At 41.6% G+C, this 22,603-nt stretch overlaps 1 protein-coding gene across 3 annotated transcripts in view; it reads right to left on the bottom strand.

Annotated features, from left to right (window-relative positions):
• Positions 1 to 19,362, bottom strand: part of Casd1 (CAS1 domain containing 1) — a 40,937-nt gene extending 21,575 nt beyond the window's left edge. The window contains exons 1-7 of one of the 3 annotated variants that reach the window (XM_041675615.1): positions 18,674 to 19,362; positions 11,990 to 12,086; positions 11,316 to 11,436; positions 6,794 to 6,838; positions 5,269 to 5,331; positions 1,681 to 1,725; positions 1,133 to 1,256 (exon numbers count right to left, since the gene is read on the bottom strand). In XM_041675615.1, coding sequence (XP_041531549.1) covers positions 1,133 to 1,256; positions 1,681 to 1,725; positions 5,269 to 5,331; positions 6,794 to 6,838; positions 11,316 to 11,436; positions 11,990 to 12,086; positions 18,674 to 19,220 — 1,042 coding nt within the window. In that variant the 5' untranslated portion in view covers positions 19,221 to 19,362. The remainder of the gene's footprint in view (positions 1 to 1,132; positions 1,257 to 1,680; positions 1,726 to 5,268; positions 5,332 to 6,793; positions 6,839 to 11,315; positions 11,437 to 11,989; positions 12,087 to 18,673) is intronic. The other 2 variants (XM_041675613.1, XM_041675614.1) reach the window with 2 other exon arrangements.
• Between the last annotated feature and the right edge of the window lie 3,241 nt (positions 19,363 to 22,603).

Below are 22,603 nucleotides of genomic sequence, written 5' to 3'. Positions count from 1 at the left end.
GGGAAACACATTTCAAAGTAACACACTTCAAAGCTTCTTAGTGGTAAAAGCAGGCCACACATGCTACTTAGTCCACATTCCAAAGTCTGTTCTTAAACTCGAGGTAGGACCAGGTACTTAGTAAATTACTTCTACGTAAAGCTGGCTGAAATTGGCAGTGATTTCCTATCTTCCATTCAACTTCTGAGCCAATATCGTGCTCAATTTATAAAACTTTTATCACTTCCCCATGTATACTGTTTAGGGAAAACATTTTCATGTTGCAGTATGGCCCAAGAGTTTAAAGTTCTTGATGCAGATGATAAGAAACTACAACTGGATGATGGAAGGATGTTTAATAAGGAACAATAACCAGTCTGCTTCTGTGGTCCCAGTGCAATTCTGGGAAGTCTGTTCAGGCAATCTGGAAGTAATACACAGGCCCAGGTCTGTACATTTCCATCAACTATTATATGTTAATTCTTTCTCATTTTCATGAGAGAAAGGTTTGTCATGCATGAGTCTATAAGTTGAACAAAGATGGTGCAACAGTTCCTTACTACACTTTCTTATCCCTTCCAATTTGGAAATAAACGTTAAGAGTTTTTGACAAAGATATTGAATTGCTAAAATATCCAAGGCATTTCATATTGTGTGGAACATTAAATAATGGGCACTCAATAAATTCCTGAAATGAGCTGACTTAATTTGACTTTCATACCCAGTATAAACTAGATGATGTCAATTTAAAGACAGGACGGTTTCCAAATATCTTTACTTCTAATGATTACAATATTATACAAAGAGGGTCAATATTTTCCCTGCATTTCTTTAGCAGTGAATGTGCCCTGCAGAAAGGAAAACAGTTGACAAGAAACCTCATTTGCCTTCAGGGTTTATCTCTTCACTGCATTTTGCAGCCACTCTACTGGTTGGAGGATATTTTTTATTTATTTTATGCTTTCTATATTTATAGGTTTATTCCTTAAATTTAAAAAAGAAAGCAAGACCCTCTAGTTTATTCTAATCTTGCAAACATTATTTCAAAATTCACTCTCAGAAAATAGCAATTTTGTCTCTTGAAAGAGGATATAATAAAACCTATATCTTAAAATATATATAAAATGACATTTTTTCATTATTCATTCCTTACCTTGTAAGACCCAATAAACATCGCTAGTCTCTGCCAGCTTTTCTAAGAGCGGTGCTATGGAGGTGATGTTCATTCTATACTGCACCAGCGCTTCATCGCTGCCATTGTGAATCTTGATGGACCACTAAGAAGCAGCGGAAGTTAAGCATTAAGACGGCACTTAGCACAGAAAAGTAAAGTGTATAATGCACCTATTGTAACCATAATTTTAACACAATTCTCATTTTAGTTAATACTAGAATAAATTTAGTCAAATTATTTAATGAAATACATGCTCACAATTATAAAAATTCACTATAAAACAGTCTTTGAATGTCTAACACTCAATATAATTCTAGATAGAAAATAATACTGCGATTTAACATTAAATTTACTCAGTTCATTCAGACCTTTTTATTAAAATTCATCAGTCTGGTTAATTATAATAGAAATGGGAATTAAAATATAAACACAATCAAAAACTGTATTTAATGTAAATCAGCTTTCTCTTAGCATGTATGTAAGAGAGAAGAAAAGGTCCCGTTGTAAGAATGCAGACAGGAACTTACTGTGGCTGCGCCTGCGACAATCACATGGGGCTTCGCGACCGAGTCCTAAAGGAGGAAAGCTTTATAGCACACTACATCCAGGTCATGGACCGAGCACAAGCAACACCAGCTACGGTCTTCCTTATACACCCGTGTCCCTTACTTTACGTCTACGGAGGCCTTACTGGAGTACTTTTACTACATGATAGATCTCTAACAGCTAAAAGCTTACATGGCTACATGGTTACATTGCATGGAAAGATACTTACGTAGTTAATCCTTTATAGTGTTCTTAGAAATGCACACACACATGCACACAACACACACACACATGCGCACACACATGCACACTACTGAAGCTAATCATGACCTGCTATCATTCTGAACTCTGAATAAATTACTTAGAGTGAAGCCCCAGTGCATTACGACAGTCAGTGAGGAGGTGTTCACAGAAGCTACAGGGCACACAGTGCAAGAGAGAAACAAAACACAGGGCCAGTGCTCTAAGCAAATGCAATCTGTTGGGAAGGCTAAATCTAACATGAATTTAACAAAATATGCTGTTAACTATTAAAGATCACATGTGGGAAAGAAGGAAAACTCTCTAGAAACAGTCACTGGCTGTGAGGTGCACTATCTGTAAAAGTTACGTCATGTATTAGTGCAACCGAATCGACAACATATACATAGTACTGAGTTTTAGTATCTTCTCTTAAAACATTTCATTTTAAAATACAGTCTTAGTGCCTTGTGATAGGCAGGGATGATATTGAACTTGTGTAGTAAGGGCCCATTAAAAAAAATAGTAAGTTATTTCTCAGCTTGGCAGGAACAGTCAAAATGCCATTTTTCTAAGTTTTGGGTTCAATGCATCTTTAGAAAGATGAAAATAAGCACTATACTAAAATCCTCCTATAGAACAGTCAGCTGACAACTGTTACTTCTCATCATGACGCTGACACAGGCTGAGAGGGCTCTCCCTTCAGGTAGACATGCCCATTTCTCACGCGCTTCCTTTTACAGCACCATACTTCTTAGAATCATTCTTTCCTTCTCTCTCCCCTAGGTAGCTCCCTTTTTTGGTCTTAGAGCAGTGATCCCGAGTCTTACATTCTTCCAGCACATCCTCTTGCCCTCTTCAACATATAGTTTGACCCTCCAACTTCATTCAGAAATAAGAACACACAACCCCCCAGCCCACGTCCACAGCTCCAACTTCATCTCCATATTCACCTTGCCAATCTTCCTCTAAGGAGCAAGTCCAGAAATGGATTTCCATTTCTCAACTCTAGCCTCTTTACTGAGTTCCCCTCTCACTTCTATAGCTCTGATCCATGCATGAGTCATCTCCTCTAAAACTCATAATAGCATTCCTGTCCTGTTTCACCTTTCTTCCTTCAACCTGGAAGTATCAAGTCATCTTTATTCTCCAAACCATTCTTCCAGCCCCATCTCCCATCCCCCAACCTCCTGTACTTAAAAGCAAACACTTACTTGGGAGAATAGTCTTTCCTCTGCAGGACAGTGTCTCTTTCTCTTGTTTAAGTCTCATGTTACAGGGTTTTAAGTCTGAACATGGTCCATCCATTTCAACTGTTTTAGTGCCCAGTGATGAAGTCTGAACTGACAAGTCTGCAGTTTCATTCATTAATTACCGAGTTAAGTCTCACCACAGCCTGTCTGCCTGTGAAGACTCCTCCTTGCACTCTACCAGTTCAGCCCCTTCTCTCTTGCTTTTCTTCCTTCCCCTTCCCCTGCCACTTCCAGATAATTCAATTTCCCACAAGTTTTCGTCTAGTCTCTCACTTTCCTACTTATTCAATTTCTTCTGTGCAAACCTCTTCTCTCCACCTTAATCCACACCAAAACTTCCCCAAACTGCCCAAGTAGTTTCAGCTTGGTTTTCCACTCACCTAAGGAATCCAGCGTAAACAGATAGTTTCTTCAGTTTAGGCCACTTCCCTATCCTTCTCCACTATACCTCAGCAATCGACTGTTTACCAGTTTCAATAGATGTCTACTACCCCCAAGACATAGAATACATTCAATGCAGGGTCCTTACCTTTAGGAAATCCACTCTAAAGTATTTAAAAGTAGTTTATTTTTAAAGGACAGGTAAATAAAGTTAATGTAGTTTATACTACTATTCTTCTGGTATCAACTTACGCTATGTATTAGCAAGTCTCCCCCAAGAAAAGAACTAACACCAAACACACATAAAGAAGTACTCACAACTGAGCTCCAAACACACTAAAATTGCTGCTGGCCCCTGACCATTCTCGGTACCATTCTTAGGTACCCTGAGTTGATATTGGTCCCCTGTAACTGTTCTCAGCTGCAGTCCATACATCTGAACACCTACCTTAAACAAATGAATTATAAATGGTGACTAGGTTCCAACATGACCCTAAAAATGCATATCTCATCCAAAATGTGGTGTAGACAGAAGTTTCTGTCGCATCTAGACCTGAGGTCATACAGTCCCAAATAAACACACAGATATTAATTATAAACTGTTTGGCATATTACTCAGGCTTATTTCTAACTAGCTCTTAATACTTAAGTTTACCTATAATTCTTGCCTATGTTTAGCCATGTGACTTGGTACCTTTTCTCAGTAAGGCATTCTCATCTTGCTTCCTCTGCATTTGGCTGGTGACTGACTCTCTGCCTTTCCTAGTTCCAGAGTTCTCCTAGTCTGATTGTACTGCCTAGACTTCCTGCCTGCTACTGGCCCATCAGTGTTTTATTGAATTAGTATGAGTGACAAATCTTTACAGTGTATAAGAGCATTATCCCACAGCAGTGTGGTTCATTTTTAAACATAATACTGAACAGTGTTTTGTTCATGCCAATGCATGGGAAATGAAGGCTTCATCCAAAGCCTGGTATTAACTTTGTGGAGAATACTGCAGAGACTGTAAGATGGACTTACAAGAGTCTTGAGATTCTCTGACATCAAGAATATACTTGCTCTTCTAATTTATGTACACATATTATAGGCTAGAACATACTACTCCTATCTATTACATCATACACGCAATGATAAAAAGAAAGTCTTTGAATGTAAAACCAAGAAAGTCCCCTTTAGTGCCTGTTTATGAATAAGAAACCCCAGAAAGTATCAAGAGAATATGTGTTATTCTGTGTGATTTGTGTTTATTTATCTTCAAGATGAGGGCTCACTACATAGCTTAGCCTTGTACTAAATCAATCAATCTCAATCTCAACTGATGTTACTATCCTCTCTCCCTCTCCTCCCCCGCCCCACACATTCACACACGATCTGAACTCAGGGCCTAACCCATGCTAGGCAAGTTCCTGGCCCCTGACTTACATGCCCAGTCTCTGGCTTCATGTTCTTGAACCTTCTTTCTTATGTGTGTCACCCTCTGAGTTTGAATTACCTAAGTGACAGCAGCAACAGAGGATCCTATACAAGGAGAGTCTAAGTATTACCTACCTGTTGATAATGGGGCAGGGATATTTAATAACAGTTACTCATCATCCAAGTACACAAATCAGTCCCACACCGATTAGGAAAAACAATGTTCTCAATGGCTTGTTAAATTTGCTTATAGACACAAAAGACTGTTTTCAGATACAGACCTCAGTCCACATCTTGATACACTGTTTCATAGAACCATTAACTTCTGGATGCCAAAGAAAATCCTGGGAGAAATGTTAGAAATAAAGAAAAAGCAAAAAAACAAAACAAAATAGACTTTTATTTCCATCATTCCAAATAAAAATCAACATTTTCTTACAGAGCACTTAAAAGTAAAATGTCAGGTTGCCTAGGACTTCTTTTGTTATTTCCGGCTAGCCAAGCATTTCATGACAGTTCTTGTATCCATTCATCTCCTCGGCTCCCCACATGTGAGCAGAAAAATCCTTACTCAAACCCCAGAACTGTCCTCAGAATAAAGTGTGGGATCCCTTGCACTTGTTGAGAAGACACAGACTGTGGTCTGTACCAGCCCCTCTGCCTTTCCCTCTGCTGCTCTCACCCTTTCTCTCCAGGACCCTCTTGGTTCCCTGTCAGCCCCAGAAGGCGCCTGTGTGCTCTACGTCAAGGGTTTTTGCACATGATGCTTTTTCCCTGGGCACGGCTCATCCTCTTTATCCTTGAGGCCTTGACGAATGCACCATTTGTCCATAAGGAAAACTACTTTCAGCTCCTTCCTTTGGACAGGACTTCTGCCCCACTCTTTCCTTGCAATTACCCTACCCCACTTTCATTTTTGCAGGACTAGAATGTCCTGGAACTTTCTAAAGCTAAGAACATGTTTTTCCTGAATCCCCAATTAATTCTCACTGTGATTGAGAATTCAGAAAACGTCCATATGTCTTTTTAAAGTATGTGATATTAATAATTTATTAATTTTAAATTATGAAGCAAAACAAAATAAAGCTAAAGTGTTGCCCTCTTTCAAACATATCTATTTTTCAGAGGCACAGTTTTACTTTTCATCCCAGGCTAGCTTTGAAATTCATCCTCTGCAAGGCTGGGATGCCAAGCATGAGCCACTAGCTTGGCTCCCAGAATTTCCTGATGCTTATATTGAAACTGATTCACTTTATCTTCAAAGCTCGATGTGACAAAAGACATTCTCTACAAGAGGCTCCAATCATCTTGGGTAGACACTGTCTCCTCCATCTTTACTGTGCATGAGGAAGCTGAGTCTTTTCACCTCTCTGAGGCTGTGTGGGTCTGATTCTCGACTCTATGGAAGACACAAAGGTCTGTGATCCCTGCCCCCCCTTTATTAAAAAGGTATTTTTTTCTTACATAATCTATCCTGATTATTTCTCTTCCTTTACTTTTCCCAATTCCTCCCCACCTCCCTACATATATTTATTAATGGACATTAATCCTAAATTCACACTGGTTTCAAATTACTATACAAGATTATTGTTTCCTGGATAAAAATTTGAAAGACCAAAATTTTCCATTTTATTACATAAAAATATCCACAGACATTCATTCTACTACTTTGCTATCTATACATATTTTAAAGAATACACTGAAATCTATTTACTATGGATAAAATGGACAGACTATTAGTTGATCTCCAAATAAATTTGCCTTTGATATAGCTTCAACATTTGACTCCTTGGTCCACGAACTTACCACTTTAACTGGTGCAGTCTTGTCTTCGAAAGGAATGTTTTCGTGCTGCCACAGGAAGGAGACAGCAGAGAAACATTAGTTTCTAAGTTCATAGTCTATATCTCCCCAGTGAGCAGCTTGTGTCTTACGTACAGAACTTTTCCCTGCCTTGAGGTAATAAAGATATTCTCCTATTATTTTTTCCAAAGTTTGAACGTGTTGATCATTCTAAATTCACCTAGAAATTATTTTATTTGACGGTATGAGGTAGGGATCAAATTTCAGTTTTTCCCATGCATATTAGCAAGTACTTCCGCAAAATTAATTAAACAGACCTTATTTTATCCAGGACTCTTGAGCAGTGTGTGAGTGTGTGTGTGTGTGAGTGTGTGTATGTGTGTGAGTGTGTGTATGTGTGAGTGTGTGTATGTGTGTGAGTGTGTGTATGTGAGTGTGTGTGAGTGTGTGTATGTGTGTGTATGTGAGTGTGTGTGAGTGTGTGTATGTGTGTGAGTGTGTGTATGTGTGTATGTGAGTGTGTGTGTATGTATGTGTGTGTATGTGAGTGTGTGTATGTGTGTGAGTGTGTGTGTGTGTGTGAGTGTGTGTATGTGTGTATGTGTGTGTGTGCACTATACTACCTATTAGTCTCTTTCTATGCTAGTGTAGCTCTATTCCATTATAGTATTACCCTTATTACTACAGTTAAGATAAAGCTTTATATTAAACAACAGATCCTTATTCTGAAGATTTGCTGGCATTACTGGTGGTATGTTGCCCTTCTTTATAAAATGTAAAATCAATCCAGCAGTTCCACAACAAATTCGATCAGGACTGATATTGAACCTATAGATCAAGCTGCTTAAAGCTGACAACTTCATACTAGGAGTCATCTCACCAAGGACACATCTACCACTGAGTCAGAGCTGTTTCTCTGTGTAACAACCCTAGGTGTGCTGGAACTTACTTTGTAGACCCAGGCTGGATTCAAACTCACAGATATCTTTCTGTTTCTGCTTTCCAAACTCTGGTCTCGTAAGGTGAGCATCCAAACTGCCTAGGCTCCCACAAAGCCAGTACGTGCAGTAGGATCAAAAACCCACTGCAATTGTTCTTGAATTCTCAGTATTCCTCATTGTCCGCTATGTTCAGCTAGTCCGGATTTATCCCATGCTTTTTCAGACCTAGGCTAGCTGGCCTTGGTGAGATCCCAATAGAACATCCCCATTGTCTTAAAAGGCATGCACCACGATGCCTGGCAAGTTATACTAGTTTAAGAATGTTTTTCAGCAAAGTTTTATAGTTCTTCTGCATACTAATATCCCATATTACTGGTTGGTCTTTGTTCTTTTTGGTGGTTCATATAGTATAACTTTTAAAGTTCTAGCTCCAGATTACTGTTCTGTAGACCATAACTGAATTTGAATACCTTTGAGTTGTGCAAGTAATATTTATATATCCATCCTATCACCAGCTCCCCTCCTTTGTCCAAGTCCGTAACTGTGCCATATGAACTCCTGAGTTTTCTTCTCTCCAAACCTTACATTTTTACATTTTTTTTCAACTAGTACTACTAATAAAATGTTGAAGAGAGGCAGTAATAATGAACACCATTGATTTTCCCCTGGTTTTAATAAAGATGTGTCTTACATTTCACCATTAAAAAATTTACTGTAGGCTTCTAAAACTTTTTATCAAGTTCAGCTCCAATAAATTGTCAAAAAGAGACGACTGGCACCAATTTTCTTCACAACTGAAACATGATTCTTAGTGGAGTAACGTGGCTAAACCCAGCCATAGACTCTCCACAGTGGCCAGCTCAGTCCTAGTGATAGACTCTCCACAGTGGCCAGCTCAGTCCTAGTGATAGACTCTCCACAGTGGCCAGCTCAGTCCCAGCCATAGACTCTCCACAGTGGCCAGCTCAGTCCTAGTGATAGACTCTCCACAGTGGCCATCTAAGTTGAGGCTAAAACACTGCAAAAGTCAAGAATGTCCACAGCTCAGCCATGTTTGCTAGTTTTGTTTGCTTGTCCCTCCTTCATCGAGAGCAATGAGAAAGTTTTCAATTATAATACACCTCACAGTTTTTAAATCTTATTAGTGATTTGATCATTTGTCATTAGAAAGCAACTTTCTGTGTTGGTAATGTTCTTGCCTAAATATTTATTTTCTCTTGTTTTAATATAGCTTATTTTCTTCAACAGGCATTCACTGACTACTCTTTTTGTAACTCAAAGTCTTCCCGTTCTTTATTTTAGGAACACTTTCCTAAAAAGTGTTCTTTTCAGAAAGAAATCTGGACATCTGTGCTCAGTTTAAATTTTTGGGTTACTTGTATTTATTTTTATTTTAAATAGTTTTACCATCTTGCTTGGTTTCTACCTTCTGTACATTTAAGTATTTAATGTATGAACAATCTTTGTAGAAACATATTTTTTTTAGTTTTTAGTGATGGTGGTATATGCCTTTAATCCTAGCACTTGGGAGACAGAGGTAAGCAGACCTCTTTGAGTTTCAGGCCATCCTGATATACAAAGCATGTTCCAGGACAGCCAGGGCTACATAGAGAAACCCTGTCTTGAAAACCAAAAAAAAAACAAAAAAACAAAAAACTACCAAACAAACAAACAAAACCCCCAAAAACCCAAAAACATTTTTACATATACACATAAGTGTATACATATGTGTACACATATGTGTATAAAATACATACTTTGCACCAGACTTGGGGAGATGTTCTTTGCTTAACTGTTTCTCTGCTGTTCTTTATTTTAGGTATACTTTCCTATTTTCAGAAAGAAATCTGGAAATCTGTGCTCAGTTTAAATTTTTGGGTTACTTGTATTTGGAATTGGAATTGGAATTTATACCTCTTAACTCTATTCAACAACAACAAACACAGGATAGGCAATGTCTGCCTCTGTGGTGTGTGGGAAAAGGGAATATACAAAATATAATCTGGCAAAGGTTTGCTCAGAAGTTGGAACGAGTTGTTTCCTTGATATCTGTATCTTTAGAACTGGGACACACTGTCTTTTCTTGCTTCTTTTAAAAATGTATTTAAGTTAAAATGCATCTTGTTTGATAATTTACAGAATGACTGGGTATCCTTAGAAAAATGCTGCAAACTTAAGTAGTCCACTAGGAAATAAAACATTTCATATTGTATATCATTTTATATATGTGTAGAGTAAGCCGTTGTAGTTTTCTCAATAACTGACAAGCTCAATATACTGACTTCCAGAAGGAATTCTAAACCTATAAATATTAAACTGTTTCTTTGAAATCAAATTTTGTGTGTATAAATATTAATGGAATATATGTTTACAAACACCAAACAATATATAGGTAATGTCACTGTTTTCTGTTATTCTTATGAAGAACAGTTTCTAAGGATACAGGACCCACTATTGTCACCAGTCTGTGAACATCTCCCATTTCTCAGTTCTGTACCACCAGGAAAGTTCATGTGACAGGCAGATTCCCATGGCAAACTCATGAGCTGCTCCTGTTGGTCTGCACTGTGAGCCTGCATTATCCACCCTCTGCCACCCGCTCTCCCTGGATGTAACCACACGGTTTGAAGACAAGATAGAAAGACATATAATAGAAGGATGTAGCAGAATAGCTCACTCCCCCCAAATTAGCTAATTAGTACATGGGAGGATAGTAATCCTTGTCAGTTTTCACGGCAAGGTCTATTTTTAAAATGAGAAAGTCCTCATCAAAAAAGCAGAGATATATGCACTACTGTCTCTGTTGAGAGTTCAATACCAGTGTCAGGGGGCTGCAGAAGGCAAGATGCCAGTGTGCACTGCTAACTACAGCATATACTGAAACACTGGAGCAAGAATAAATAACACTGAATGTTTAAAGTCTTTCACTCAATATTTGCATTATTCTACACTAAAATTTTAAGGAGCTTTTACTCAACAAAGTAAGTGGAAATGCCTTTTCTTAGTTCAAAAAAATTAAGAAAACTAGAAAATCTAAAAAAAAAAAATGAGGTCAATACCTGGAATTACATATAGCCACTCAGTAATATGTGGCTTCTAAAGACAGTTAAGTTTATACACAGTAATATGGTGAACTGTGATAAGCAGTGGGAGAAAGCAAGATATGAAATTATACTTTGAAAGATTATGATATATTAAATATACTAAAAACAAAAAATATATTAAAATATATTAATTAAACATTAGTTAATAATTCAAAACATATTAAATAGTTAAAATATGTTAAAAGCTAAAAGGAAATGTGTCAGGGTACTAACAAGGGTTGAGGTACTTTCTCCTTGTTTCCTTACTAAGAGGTTTCACTAACTTTCCATGAGAAAAACTGATTCTTGAGAAGAGTCTTGACAATACCTGAGCTGCCATGTCCCACCCCCCCGCCCCATTACAGCAAATGCTCTTCCTCGTTCCCGGCATCAAATAAGAAGGGTCATCTCCCCACTATCAGTTAGCATGCTCCTCCTGTAGATACCCACTTGATAGTGTCTGAACCAGCATGGGGAAGGCACGGGATGAGGGGGAGTTACCTTATTTCCTTCTTCTTTAAACTGGGGGTTAATTATTTTTACAAAAGAATAAAATAATTGACGGATTCTGGAATCTCCGATAAATGCAATGTGTTTATCTACAAGGCAAGTCTTTGCTTCACTGAAATTGAGAAAAAAAAAAAAACAACCATTAATTAAAACAAAGTCAACCTAACTGAAGTTGAAAGAACATGGTTTAATGTAAAACAAAAAAAAAAAAAACAAAACAAATAAAACAGAAAAGCAGCACAAACTGTTAGACAGCCAATCACACAACTTTAGAATTAGGTAGCCAAGTCTGTTTAACTTGCTAGCCTATGTCCTCATTACCAACTAACTCAATAAGACCCCGTGCGTTAAACATCCAAGAAGCACCCTAACTCTACTGGCCTTTGTCCCATTGCTCTGTGCTGAGGGCTCAGGAATCCAGGTTACAGAACACATCCGCTCCTGACACATTCTGCCCTCATTACCTGTTATCTCAGATAAAGCTATTTGGTCCAAGCCCTTCCTCTAAAGCTGTGGGGCAGCTCCAGGCCAGGCCAGGCCAGGCCAGCTCTCTCTCAGGAAGTCTCCACCCACCTGCAAAGCACTGTATCACCTTCATGTTTGCTTCTCACTACATATTAAGAATTATGCAAGGAAAAAAAACAAGCAATATGAAGACATTTTACCTCATTTTGTATTTATGCATCATACAACTGTGAGGTTGCCAAACTTTGTCTCCAAGAAATCTGCCACTTGAGAGAAGGTATTCACACGAATCATTGCCTATAACGGTAAAACACCATGGTGTTGTAAACATTAGTTCACTTATTTTCTTATAGTTTGCATATTCTGGTCTTATTCAGAGTCCTTGAAGTCAGGAAGTAAAGTTTTCTAGACATCCTTATGCCTCCCAAAGGCACACAAGTGTTTCACAGAAGCATGGTACACATCAACATATCAGCAAGCTAGAGGAAAAGAGCCACTTTAGCATTCCCACTTCCTGTAAGGGACTTCTTTTCTGTCTGTTGAAAATAATTCTTCTCTCATACAACACATTCCAACCGGTTTCCCTTGCTCCCCTCCTCCTACTTCTACCACCACCACCCCTCTCCCCTAGATCCACTCCTCCTTCCTTTCCTCTTCAGAAAAGAGTAGGCCTCCAAGAGATGACAGTCAGATAGGACAAAATAAAATACAATAAGCTAAGGCAAAATCCCTCATATTGAGGCTGGACCAGGCAACCCAATAGGAGAACAAGAGTTTCAAAAGCAGGAAAGAAGGTCAGAGACACATCTTCTCGCACTGTTGGGAGTTCCACAGAAACACCAAGCTAACAGCCATAACATGTATGTAGAGAACCTGGTGCACACCCATGCAGGCCCCATGCTGGCTGCCTCAGTCTCTGTGAGCCCAGATGAGCTCTGCTTAGTTGATTCAGTGGGCCCTGTTTCCTGGGTGTCCTCCATCCCCTCTGACTTCTAGTCTTTCCTCTTCTCTTCCACAGTGTTCCCTGATTTCAGAGGAGAGGGACCAGTTTAGACTCTCTGACTGTGGGTCCCTGCATCACTTCATCCGCTGCAGGAGGAAGCCTCTCTGGTGCCTACTAAGGACTTCTAACCCCTAGATGCTGTGGTCACCGTTTTGATGGTTTCTTCTAGCTCCACTTTCTTTCCTCAGACATCAACTCAATCTGAAATAAGTTTTATGGCATTTTATCAATTTGTTTCTGACTGAGAAAAATAAAGCGTAAGGGCTAAAAGAAAGCCTTTGGAAATGACTCCCGTTACAACTACACTTCTGCATTAGCATCTAGAAACTTGGTTTAAACCTAGGGTTAGAGTTCCTGGCTAGGATCCCTCTGTCTCTGTGTAAACTGGGAGAACCGTTCTACATCCTTTGGCCATTTTATTTTACCTTAACCAAAGACCAAGGACCCAAAGGATAAAAGGGGAGATATTTGCATTAACTGCAGAGTATAGGAAAACAGGAGTTAAAGTTAATCTCTAGTTTCTTATTAACAGTTAACAGCACGCTAAAGTTGGTTTAATCATGTTAGGTCAGGCTAAGTACTCCAATAAAAGGACCAGTGCAGAGCTGACAAACACTCAGTATGGAGGCACTCGGGGTAAGGCTCAAGGAGCTCAAAGATGGCTGCTGTTTCTGTTTCCTTGGAGACTGGATCCACCCAGGGCTCCTGCACAGCACAGGAGCAGTCCACCGCTGGACTCCAGCCTCGCCCTCTCACCTCTTTTTCTCGGTCTAGTATTCATTTGTCTCGACTGCCATAATACACAGCAGAAGGACAGACAGTCAACACAAAAGTGCTGTTGCTTCAGTGTCCTGAACACAACAGAAGGGAGAACTCCCAACGCTGCCATCTTCCTGGTGAAAACTGGAGCAAGTGCAGGATACCAATGCTGAGTTTTTCTAGTTGCAAATGTACCTTCAGCAAGTTTTTTATTTCAAAGATTCTAACAAGCTATACTAGAGATAAATAGTTCTTAATTCATTCCAATTTTTAAAATCTAGTTCTAGATCCCCCCCCCCCAAAATTAAAGCACACAAATAACCAAAAATGAATAAAGGAAGGATTACAGAAAAACACAATTAAGCTATTTTCCTAAAAACATTCTTCTGCATGTATTATTTTATGATAAGCCTACAGCAAAACTATTATAAATTATAGTATGTTTAAAATGAGAACAAAAAATTGATATTTATTGCATTTCTACCTTTTCAGATATACATACAAAACCAACTTGTGAGTTAGTAACAACTACTTTTTAGAAAATATGAGTTGCAAAAGTGAGGTATCAAATCTGTGGGTATTCCTACCCTTCTATTTTTTAATAAAAGCCTAAATAAAAACAGTCGTTTTGATCAACTCTTGGTGTCTCCATGTGTGCAGATGGAAGTGACGTGCCCATAGCTTAAAATAGTTCATTTCTTCTCTAGAAATGCTTGACATGCAGAGTTCTTTTCATTCTTGGTACAACTGCCAACATTTGGCTCCTTGGGCCATCTACTGAAAAACAACAGGTCTAATGTCCTGAACCCATTTTAGAAAAATCCTATAGCAAAGGGAACTTGAAGAGATCAGTAACCAAGCTCTACCAACACGGTACTCCAGAGACACACAGTCTCTCAGGGAACAGCGTTCTTTCATATGCCAGTGAAAGCCAGTTAGTGATTGACGTTGCTAAATGTGTAAGAGTGGCCTTTTCACATTTAACAAAATAAAAATATCAGGAATAAGTACTCACACACCTAATTAAAAATAAATTAACATGATTTACAAAATTCTCTAAAACTCCATATTCTAAAGCACATTCTCTTAGGAAGGAAATGCTTTCAGATCAAATTAGTAAATGTATACATAGTTGTTAAAATAAGACAATGTATTACTTTTTTATTTTTACAATATGCAAACTCTTTTCAACTATATCAAAAGCAAAAAAGGAATCTCTAGTTGCTATTTTCAACTGTCTAATATAAATCTGATAGTTATTTTAATATAACCAACTTAGACTACAAAGAACTTGGAGAAATCAAAGTAGTAATACAACTTTTAAAGACAATTCCCAAAGAGCTGGCTCCCATGCTCAAACTATCTAGATGAATGGCTATCTTCTTCCTTTCTCTGTTATGCTTGGTATAATCTTTCTGGTTAGTGAATACAGACACTCCAATTCTTATGCATGGTATTTCCCAACAACAGAAAGGAAAACAAGAACAAACCAAATAAATAAGCACACCAAGAAACTAAAAACGCCAGTAACAACTAAAGAAAATCTCCAATAGGCTTCATAAGTAACAAGTTGCTTTTCAGACTCAGTCGCCGTACAGTTGTGTTGCCTCCCATCAACTCTAAAAGCACCAGCTCATACAGCATGCGTTCACTATGTTCCATAGAGGAATACGTCTAAGATTCAGCAAGTTGATTCTGTGCTGAAAACATCACTTAAATTTTTCTTTAGAGATCTGAGCATCCTAATCCTAACATTTGAAAGCAGAGGCAGGGAGATATTTAATGTTGACATTTCATATGCTTAGTGATGGAAAGAAAATCAATTTCAAAAAACTTAAGACATTGAAGTACATTAATTTTACCACTTTAAAGCTTTTCCAGCCTCTGGTCAGAAATCATGTGTTTACTCCAGAACCACACAATAACGGACATTTTAAAGAATATATTTTAAAACTCATTCAAACACATCATAAGACATATTAATAATTCAAAAAAACTCTTCTTCCTAAAGTTGAGATTAGAGCACAAAATTTACTTAGAATCACAACTGAACCAAATGCAGAAAAAAAATAAGAGAAAATAAATTTTGGATGTCTACTCACCAAATAGGTGTTTATGGAGTTCCTACTGTGTGTTAGGCTCTGGCTATTTAAAAACAGTTAAGATACACTTGGAAGCTCAGTGTGTGTGTGGAAGAGAACAACATCAAGTCTTTTAAGTACAACACGGTAACCATGTACAAGTTGCTCTGGAAGAGACTGGTTCCTCCTTATTCCTATTACTGTGAAGGTAACATTTGAGTTAAGCATTGAAAAAGGCCCCGAGAATTGTAATTTAAGGGAAGAGGGGATATTGCAGGTAGAGAAAAGCAGCAAAAGCAGAGTCCTTTCACACTGTAAGCTTAAAGCTTAGGAAGAATGCGGAGGATATTAGGTAACAAAAGCAAGCCTTTTGAAGTTCTCTACTGCAACTTCAATATTATCACTTGGTCAGAAAAAGAAAAACAATGGGGAAACTCTTTACTGGTAGTAAATCAGTACTTTTAAATTATCCAGCATTAGTATTTTAAATTAACGTCATCTTCCCTAAACCTTCCACCAAGCTCCCAGAAAGGCAGACTATAACATAACGGCACCAGGCTCTCTAACTAGTCCTAAATCATAGCTCAGCCACTGACAAGTCGTCTATTCTCAGGCAATTTACTTAACTTCTCTGGTTTCGTCGTTAAAATGTAAATAATTCTCTAATTCACAGAATTTATGACACATTTTTTCATAGCAGGAAAAAATGTTACCAATTAAACTTTGACATGTAATCAAAGTTTTAAAGACTCTTCTTGATTAGAGAAATGTTAAGGGGGGGGGGATGAAATACTGTACCTCACAGACGCTGTAGAGATGAAATGAAGTATGAAAACCTTAAACATTACCTGCATACAGTAAGTGCTCAATTTAATGCACAGAACTGGGAAGCTTTACTTTCCAAAATGTGTAATTCTTTTATGTTGAATAACTTTCAAACCAAGAGGTGTGTGTATGTACGTGAGTGTGCGTGTGAACTCATTCTACCTAGATGTGTAATTCTTTTATGTTGAATAACTTTCAAACCAAGAGGTGTGTGTATGTACGTGAGTGTGCGTGTGAACTCATTCTACCTAGATGTGTAATTCTTTTATGTTGAAAAACTTTCAGACCAAGAGGTGTGTGTATGTACGTGAGTGTGCGTGTGAACTCATTCTACCTACATGCATGTTCACACCCACACACCTAAGACCCTGATGTGGACTATACCTCCACCATCCATCTAAGATAGGAAGCCGTTTCTTGTTCCAAAGATTTCTATGTGGTTCAAGCGCATGTTTATATGTGAAAGGCACTGCATCTGACATGGGTTTGACACTGCCAAGACATGGATGGCTAATACGGTCCTGGTAAGACGTTTATTTTTCCCAAACAGACTCTGGTTCAAGTTCTTGATACTGAGTCTGCGCAAGTGCCCACGCCAGGGGTACTGCTTCCCATTCAAGGCAGCGGGGAGGCCATGACCCACTGCTGCAGGAGGCTTTCCAGTCTCAGATTGCTACATTGACTCAAAGGGCCCATCCTACATTCTAGTTTCTCTGCTGATGGCAGATCTTGATAAGATGCAGTATTAAAAATTAGTATTCCACGTGATCGAAGACAACAAGCACAAGGAAAAACTGTATGCAAGCTAGCTGTTTCTACTTAGGACAGCAGTGAGGAACCTCAGCTCTGCCGGCGTCACAAGCACAACCTGAGCCGGACTACACAGTCAGCTCATACCAAACCAGCATAAAATGACTTATCATATTTAAAAGAAACTTGTTTTCCAAGTTATCAAAAGTCAGTGCATCAACACTCTTAAGTGTATTTTATATATGAAAACGTAGCGTTCTTGATGGCGGCTGTAGACGAACCAAGGCTTTCCCAGGTCATCTGCTAGAACTCTGTAGAGGACTGGATGAGAATGGCCACAAGAATATTTATAACATAGCAATCCAGTTATGGCGCTAAAGTATAGGATCTGATAGACTCAAGAGCAGGCAGAAACAAAGCACTGAGTTTCACCAAAATGGCCTCTACTTTCAGAGACTGCCTGAGACGAGGAAGGAGCTCAGATTCTAGGACCCCAGTGACTGCAGAGTTTGCTAAAAGGGTTGTACAGTATAAATGGGTACACCTATCCACAGTTGACTAATTATGTCGGTCACCAAGAGCTGTCCAGATAATGGCTTTGGTGGTACCAAGTGTCAAAAATAAAAGATCCTATCATTATTTCCCTCCTTCTCTCACTGTCTGTCCTGGTGGCATTTTTCATAAGTGTGTGTGTGGGGGGGTGGTCAATCAAAAAGACAAGCAAGTATCTGTTAATAAATGAAGAATAACAGTTCCTTTCCAGTTTGCTACCACTATCTAGACCCATATTGAAGGCCTGCTTTCAAAAACTTTACTACTTGCTTCGACTGACCGGATCTTGTCAACTCCCAACTTCTTCAAACAAACAAGCAAGCAAACAACAACAACAACAAAAAACCCAAAATCCTTGCCTCAGTGCCTTTTATTTGTCAAAAGTGTGCAACCCAAACTCTTGAAAAAAAAGTGTATGGAAGGCTGGTGACGCCTCCCCTTTAGCCAGAGTGGCTCTTCTGGCAAGGACAAGCAGGGCTGCCCAGGCAGCTGGGTCCAACCCTTGGGACCGGAGGCTGCAGGGCAGAAGCCAGACCCCGTGGGCGCCCGGTGTGCGACCCCAGCGTCCCGGAGGCGGCTCCGCGGGCTGGCCTGGGGGGCCCCGCGCCCGGCCTCCCCCGCCTGAGCGCGGGCCGGGCGCGGCTCCAGGTCCCAGCCCCCAGGGCGGGCAGCTGGGGGGCCGAGGGCTGCACGGCTCCGCACGGCTCGGCCCGGCCCTGCCCCGGCCCTGCCCCGGCCCGCGGGGGTCGCGCGGGGCACGTGGGGCGCCGCGGGCCCGCGGGAGGCCGCAGGCGCGTGGGCGTGCTGCGGCGGCGGCGGCGGCGGGGGGCGGCCTCCCGCGCGCGCTCCGCTCGGGGCCGCGGCGCCGCCTCCCCCCGGCCGGCCCCGGGGCAGCAGGGGGAGGGCCCGCTCACCTCGGTAGCGGCGGGACGCGAGGTGGCACGCGGCGAGCAGCAGCGCGGCCACCAGCGCCAGCAGCTTGGCGCTCCTCACGCTGAAGTAGTGGTTGATCTCCCGCTTGCCCAGGGTGTAGGCCAGAGCCGCCATCTTGGTTCCTCCATGACAACAGTGCGCGGCGGAGCGGGGAAGGGGCGCCGCGCAGGGGCAGCACCGGGGCGGCCGGCGCGGTAGCCAGCCGAGCAGCGGCCGCCGGCTGCCTGGCCCGTCGCCCTCGCCGCCCGCCGGGGAGCCCGAGCCCGTGGCGTCGGCGCGGCCGGCCTCGCCCGGGCCCTCGTCGGCCTCCCCCCAGCCCCGCCGCCGCTGCTCCGCCGTGCCGGTGCCCCAGGCGCCCCGGCCGCCTGTCTCCTCCCCTTCCTCCTCCCCGGTAGCCTCCTGCCTTAATAGCGGCTGCGCCTGAGAGGGGGGTCCGGATGCCCGGGGCTCTGGGGTCACCGGGCCCGCGCGGGCCTCCGGGGTCACGGGGTCACGGGCGCCGGCGGGCGGCGGCGGCTGCACAGACATGGGGGTGTCGGCTCTGGGGCTGCCTCCTGGGGCACTGGCCGCTACCTGAGCCCAGGTTGGGGCGACAGAAGTGTTGTTCCGGAAAGTACACTCCCCTACTTCCCTATCACACCCCTTTCTGAACTTGCTGCTCCCGGTGCCCGCCCAGAGTCGTGGGGGCTTAAAGCCACGCGCGACCAACCTGGCCAGTTCCCCTGAACCTCGGATCGAACGCTCAACCCAAGAGTAGGGGCCTCGCCTCACTCGTTGCTCCCCGACTGCCTTGGCTCGGCCCTCTGGAAACTTTCATTGACCCATTTGTCCCCTGGCAGTGGGTGTAGATGCACGCAGGACAGCATAGAAGGAACCTGACGGAGGCTTCAGTTAGTGGAGGTGTCCTTAGGAGAGCCCCGTTCTCCTTCCTGTTTACACAGAAACCGGCCAGGGTGGCAGATTGGTGTGTCCACGACAATCCTGGTTCCTAAATCTTGGTTAATGTTTTGTGATGGTCAATAAAAAAACCAACGTTCCGCGTCTCGAGATGCGTCGCGGGCCAGAATGGCTGTTGACATTGTGGTTAGCATGATGAGCCAGTCAAGTCGGAGGTGTTCTCACGTGTTCTTTAGCCATTCTGAAACTTGGGCTCATAGGCCCCTCTCAGCATTCTAGAATAGGAAGAGAGAAGGGACTTTACAGACCCCTGTCGACACATTCCCCTTCTCCACTGAAGGATCTTTCAAATTATATTTCCAGCCACGAGTTCCATATCATGAAAGATTCTTGTCGCTTAAATGAAACCACATACATCACTGTCGTAGGGATGATGTTAATAAGCAGTAAAGTTAAATAAGTGTACAAACATTTAGGCACTGTTCGCTGCAAATGGCCGCTTAATTTTGGCTGTCTTTCTTCTGATCTGAGCTTGATCACATGCTGGCGGAATTGAATCAGATACGGTAACAACCAGATAACTGGGCTAACAATATGTGGCCTGCCAGTCACATCCTAGACAATTCTATGATGTCATCAACAGCACATTGGAGTTTCTGAACCACCTTCAATAACCAGCGTTAGCCCCCACCCCACCCAGGTTGGTATGATGTCTGGCAAAAACAAACCTGGTGTTGTCCTTAATTGCGGTGACCAGAAGGCTTTCTAAAATAATAGAAATAACTGGGAATGAATCATGTCTCTAATTCCGCAGGGTAAGAACCCGAAGGATCAGTGAAGCGGTGTAGCAACTGCTAGTGACCTGTCTCTTCTGTTCCTCCATCCGAAAGAGGGTGTGACCCTCTCTTCCCCCAGCAGTGCTACTTCCTGTCTCCTGTCTGCCCTGTCCTCTGAAACCTCTATGGTTGATTTTGGTCGGCTAGTGTAGCTTCCAAAACTGTTGACCACTCTCTCATTTGGTATCTATCCAGCAAATTTTCTTTCATCTCTTTCTCTATCTTCTTTATCTCCTCCTTCCAAGCCCCCCCCCCCGTTTCTTCTCCTCTCTCTTCTTTCTGTAATTACTACTAGAATCATTTAACATAATTGGTCTTGTCACTTCTCCACTTTAAAACTTGTGAGGAGGTTCACCAGTGAACAAAATGAGTTTCCAACCTTGCAACATGTTTCAGATGTCTGTGACCAGACCCAATTACCCTCTCCTTCGGGCTTGTGTTTATCTAGCTATGTTGATGCTCTTCTCTTCCTGTTCAAGTTGAAGTGTGAAATGCCCTGAATGGACTGTATGCTTTAGTACTTGGTCCAAAACAAGCCAGGCTGCTGTAGAAGGTAGGAAAGTCTTCTGGACAGGAGCCAAGCTGGCCAACCTGGGACTGTAGGTGTTGGACTTCAGGATTATAGGTTGTCTTCGATTCAGACTGTCATTACTTCATGATCCCCAGAGATGTGATGAAGCAGCTCCACGGGTCTGCTTTCCTTTCTCTGTCACACTGTACTGCATTCCTGAACCATGAGTCAATACTCCCTTCCCTTGGGTTGTGTCTGTCAAGAATTTGTTCACAGCAATGAGAAAAACAACTAATTCCATTGCCCTGGCTTGAACTATTTTTTTTTCTTCTCACCAATATATTTATTCTACTTTTTAAATATCTTTCTCTTTTGAAGGTTCTGCTTCTTCCATTCCTTTGTACCTCTACCTCCTAATGGAATGGCAATCTCTACCTCTTCAGCTCTCATAGCACCATCTTCCTGTTTGTGCTTAGGAACCCGTTCTGCAGAAAGCCCAGGCCAATAACAACAACTGCCTCCCTTGCCTGTGATACCAACGGCGTGGAGACACCACCAGTTCTGTTTGGAGGGAAGAAACACGCCAGTGCCCTGGCAATCCACTCAGTTACTGTGTCCGTTGTCTTTTTCAGCGTGCCTTTCCCTCTCAGTTTTATGTATTAGAGCACAAGGAATTAGTCCTTCTTAAACTATGTTAATTATTCCTTTCATATTATATTTTATATTATGCTTGGAAGGCTAGAGTCTTCCAGAAGCACAGACATAGAAAGGACTGATGTGGGAAGGAACTTGAGAGAAGTTATTACAATGTTGCCTTTAAGAATTGTTGTTAGGAGGCTGAAGAGATGGCTCCGCGCTTAAGAGCATTGGGTGTTCTTCCAGAGAACTCAGGTTCAGGTCCCAGTGCCTACATGACAGCTCACAGCTGTCTGTAACTCCTGTTCCAGGAGATCTGATGGCCTCATACAGACATATCTGCAAGCAAAATACCAATGTACATAAAATAAACATAAATAAATATTTTTAAAAAGAATGAAAAGAATTGTTGTTTACATCCAGGCGTATTAAAACTGAAAAACACCCGGTACTTGGTATAGATCCATATATGAAATTCTGCCTCAAACTCTTACCCTTTCCCCACCCAGGACAGAAGTTCACCAAAGGCGTTTCAGCTCTTTCCATCTTGCAGGTAATCTCTGAGGTGAAATCGGCAATCTCCCACCAGTGAGCTTTTTTTCTGCTTTGTTTTTGAACTGGAAAGAAAGGTGTGGTCTGACAGTTACTTTGTCCTGAATCTCCCTCACAGACCAAGAAAAATCCTTTCTGTGGAGTAGGTGGTTTCAACTGTCTGGGAATTTCAGTTTACTGCTTCTGAAGAGGCGTGGTGTCCCCTGGGTAGGTGAATAGGATGGTCTCACATTGTTTCTGATAGAAAAAGAAGAACCATTGGATTAGATCAGAGTGTGGCCCCTGAAATCGGCAAAAGAAAGTTTTCAATGACTTGCCTGACTTCACAGCCATTTAGCCAAAAAAGGAAAAGCAACGATGCTTAATTACGTTAGACTTGTGCAGCTGCAGTGTCCAAACGGCCCTCCACCTCAGGGGAGTCTAGCACAGTGCTGTTAGGAGCACTCTGGCCTTCCACTGTGCGGTGGAATATCTGCAAG

The sequence above is a fragment of the Microtus oregoni genome, unplaced genomic scaffold (assembly GCF_018167655.1).
Source record: "Microtus oregoni isolate MIOR12 unplaced genomic scaffold, Mior012 000026F_ref0000081, whole genome shotgun sequence".
NCBI lineage: Eukaryota > Metazoa > Chordata > Mammalia > Rodentia > Cricetidae > Microtus > Microtus oregoni.
The sequence above is the reverse complement of the archived record's forward strand: the minus strand, read 5'-3'. Positions and strand labels throughout refer to the sequence as shown.